This window comes from Mirounga angustirostris, unplaced genomic scaffold (genome assembly GCF_029215605.1).
Source record: "Mirounga angustirostris isolate CCGP_5_RB_7025 unplaced genomic scaffold, mMirAng1.0.hap1 SCAF_10, whole genome shotgun sequence".
NCBI lineage: Eukaryota > Metazoa > Chordata > Mammalia > Carnivora > Phocidae > Mirounga > Mirounga angustirostris.
The window spans coordinates 56,163,083-56,166,497 of NW_026991718.1; the positions used below are offsets into that span (position 1 = coordinate 56,163,083).

The 3,415-nt window shown below is 39.8% G+C and overlaps 1 protein-coding gene across 2 annotated transcripts in view; it reads left to right on the forward strand.

The window, feature by feature from the left end:
* The window catches only part of RAB1A (RAB1A, member RAS oncogene family), a 28,475-nt gene extending 25,908 nt beyond the window's left edge, over positions 1-2,567 (forward strand). For both annotated transcript variants that reach the window (XM_064572423.1, XM_045884885.3), the window contains 2 exons: positions 1,408-1,539; positions 1,747-2,567. In XM_064572423.1, the coding sequence (XP_064428493.1) occupies positions 1,408-1,539; positions 1,747-1,944 (330 nt within the window). In that variant the 3' untranslated portion in view covers positions 1,945-2,567. The remainder of the gene's footprint in view (positions 1-1,407; positions 1,540-1,746) is intronic.
* Positions 2,568-3,415: the final 848 nt, after the last annotated feature.

Consider the following 3,415-nt stretch of genomic DNA (forward strand, 5'->3'; position numbering starts at 1 on the left):
GGACTGCTTATATTTATCATCAGAGTAACTTTTTGTTCATTTTGGCAAGAGTTCGTAGGGAGCTGTGGATTTGTTTAGTGTATACTGGGCTCTTGGTGCGAAGTATTAGCAGGAATTTGTTAATTAGACCTCTTAGTGAGATTAGAAGTCTCTGCCTATGGAGGATATGGTTCAGAAATAGGATGAGCTGGAGGAAGATTTTTAAGAGGACAGTGAGGGGGCACCTGGGTGGCTCAGTCTGTTGAGCTGCCGACTCTTGGTTTCAGCTCAGGCTCAGGTCGTGATCTTGGGGTCCTGGGATCAAGCCCTAAATGGGGCTCCCTGCTCAGCCCTCCCTGCTCCCTCCCTCAGGAGGGAGTCTGTTTCCTCTCTCCCTCCTCCCGCTTGAGTGTGCTCTTTCTCTCTAAAATAAATAATCTTTAAAAAAAAAAAAAAAAGGACAATGAGTAACTAAAGATTAGCTCATGTTGAAAGAATGTAGGGGGTATAGAGATAGTGTGAAGATGGTGGTCCAGGGGCCATGAATGTTCTTTTGATCAGAAAGAAAATTTCAGGATCCTTTTTTTCTATCAAAGAATGAAAGATAAACTTTGAATATTAAAATTTATTTTTCTGTGGCAAATGTTAAATCTCACCTCACCTAGGAAATCATAGCTAATTAGGAGATAATTAGAATCATAGACTTCTTCAGTCCGTGCCATTAGAAGTATTGGGTGAGTTATGTCAACAGGAGAAAAAAAAAAATGCTAATTTTAAAAATCTCAGGTCATTACCATGGGATACTGAAGTATGAAAATTTTCCTTCCCTAAATATGTCTGTGGAAAAGAAAACAAGCATCTTTAATTTAGTAATTTAATATCTTTCGATATCTCGAGTATTAGAACACTTAGGCGCTCTTGTTCATGAACCAACATTCTATCAGATTTCAAAAAACAGGTTTTTATATAGGTGTGTTTAAATTGCATATTCCAGGGGTGCCTGGGTGGCTCAGTCAGTTAAGCATCTGCCATCAGCTCAGGTCATGGTCCCAGGGTCCTGGGATCGAGCCCCAAGTCGGGGGTCCCTGCTCAGCGGGGAGTCTGCTTCTCCCTCTCCCTCTGCCTGCCGCTCCCCCCTGCTTGTGCTTTCTCGTGCTTGCTCTTTTAAATAAAATCTTTAATTTGAGCTGTAGTTTAAAGATGAACTGTATTTCCCTCCCTTAAGCCTTCCGATTCTAATCTCTTTTCATATAGGTACTGATAGTCTTATGTCACTTCACTTCCTTCCCAGCACTGTAGTTATTTTGTAGCTAGAGTTGCCTCACTAGTTCTTCTTAGGCCAGGAAAGACCTTTGGTTTTTACGTGCTTATTTAGAGCAGTTGTGTCCAGAACTGTATGATCATTCTTAAAAATGTCTGTCTGCTTAGGAGTCCTTCAATAATGTTAAGCAGTGGCTGCAGGAAATAGACCGTTACGCCAGTGAAAACGTCAACAAGTTGTTGGTAGGGAACAAATGCGATCTGACCACAAAGAAAGTAGTAGACTACACAACAGCAAAGGTACGTCTCAAGTTTGATTTCCAAACTGAATGTGAAGGTGTTCGGTTTGGATGAAGTTGGGTACGGTCAGCGTACAGCCTTTACAGCCCGGGCAGTGTCTGTTTGGATTCAGTAAACTCAGGCCGTCCTCCCTCCCCATTTCAGATGATGGAAATGCACTAAGTGGGAAAACATGTTAGTGTTAATTAATCCTTACTGTTTTCTTAGGAATTTGCTGATTCCCTTGGAATTCCATTTTTGGAAACCAGTGCTAAGAACGCAACGAATGTAGAACAGTCTTTCATGACGATGGCAGCTGAGATTAAAAAGCGAATGGGTCCTGGAGCAACAGCTGGTGGTGCAGAGAAGTCCAATGTGAAAATTCAGAGCACTCCGGTCAAGCAGTCAGGTGGAGGTTGCTGCTAAAATTTGCCTCCATCCTTCTCTCACAGCAATGAATTTGCAATCTGAACCCAAGTGAAAAAACAAAATTGCCTGAATTGTACTGTATGTAGCTGCACTACAACAGATTCTTACCGTCTCCACAAAGGTCAGAGATTGTAAATGGTCAATACTGACTTTTTTTTTATTCCCTTGACTCAAGACAGCTAACTTCATTTTCAGAACTGTTTTAAACCTTTGTGTGCTGGTTTATAAAATAATGTGTGTAATCCTTGTTGCTTTTCCTGATACCAGACTGTTTCCCGTGGTTGGTTAGAATATATTTTGTTCTGATGTTTATATTGGCATGTTTAGATGTCAGGTTTAGTCTTCTGAAGATGAAGTTCAGCCATTTTGTATCAAACAGCACAACCAGTGTCTGTCACTTTCCATGCATAAAGTTTAGTGAGATGTTATATGTAAGATCTGATTTGCTAGTTCTTCCTTGTAGAGTTATAAATGGAAAGATTACACTATCTGATTAATAGTTTCTTCATACTCTGCATATAATTTGTGGCTGCAGAATATTGTAATTTGTTGCACACTATGTAACAAAACAACTGAAGATATGTTTAATAAATATTGTACTTATTGGAAGTAATATCAAACTGTATGGTGATAAGTATTGTTTTAATTCTTACGGTTAAAGGGAATTAGAGCCTTGCATTATACTCCGACCAGCCGTGTGTGTGCAACCAGGGCACTGTAGACCTGTCTTAGAGCAGCATCCAACATGCTTTCCGATAATATACCCGGTAAATGACCCAGGGAGGCTTCTGTGCTGTGTTGGGATTTAACCAAGCTTAGTGGTTCAGGGAGACTTAAGTTGTATGGAAAACAAGTCTAGAATGTATGCTATCTAGTCTGTTATCTCTGCTCCTTCTCTAAAACCATTTGAAATGGCTTCATCGGTCAACACTGTTAATTCTTCTGTGGTAGAGGTGGAAAGCAGGACACCTTTCCTAACTGGCAAGTGATCAGGCTAATGTGTGTGCTGAGACTGTTTTTTCCGTGCTCTGAGTCACAGGTCAACTATTTCATCCTCCACAATTGTATAATTTAGGTTGGAGGAGAATTAAAGCATTAAAGTAGAAGGCAGGAAATTTACTATTGATTGCCCTAATTTTAGCAATTATATCCCTAAAAATTAACTGAAAACACAACTGCTAGGTGGGAATGATAAATGAGAAAAATGTATTTATTTCAGTGGAATTTTGCACATGTGAAGATTTTGTTAAAAGGACCTTAAAGATCCTAAGGTTTGTTTTTATTGTGGGAAACAAAAAATCTTCTGCTAACGATGACATTTTGAGGTGACAGAAGTCAGAGATTGTTTCCTTGGGGTTGAAATAGCAGCCCAAAACATTCTCTACTTAGGTGCTTGGGATGTGGCTGTTGGCAGCACGTTTTATGGTGGGATCTTTAATCCAGTGATAAAATTTAAAAACAAGCCAAA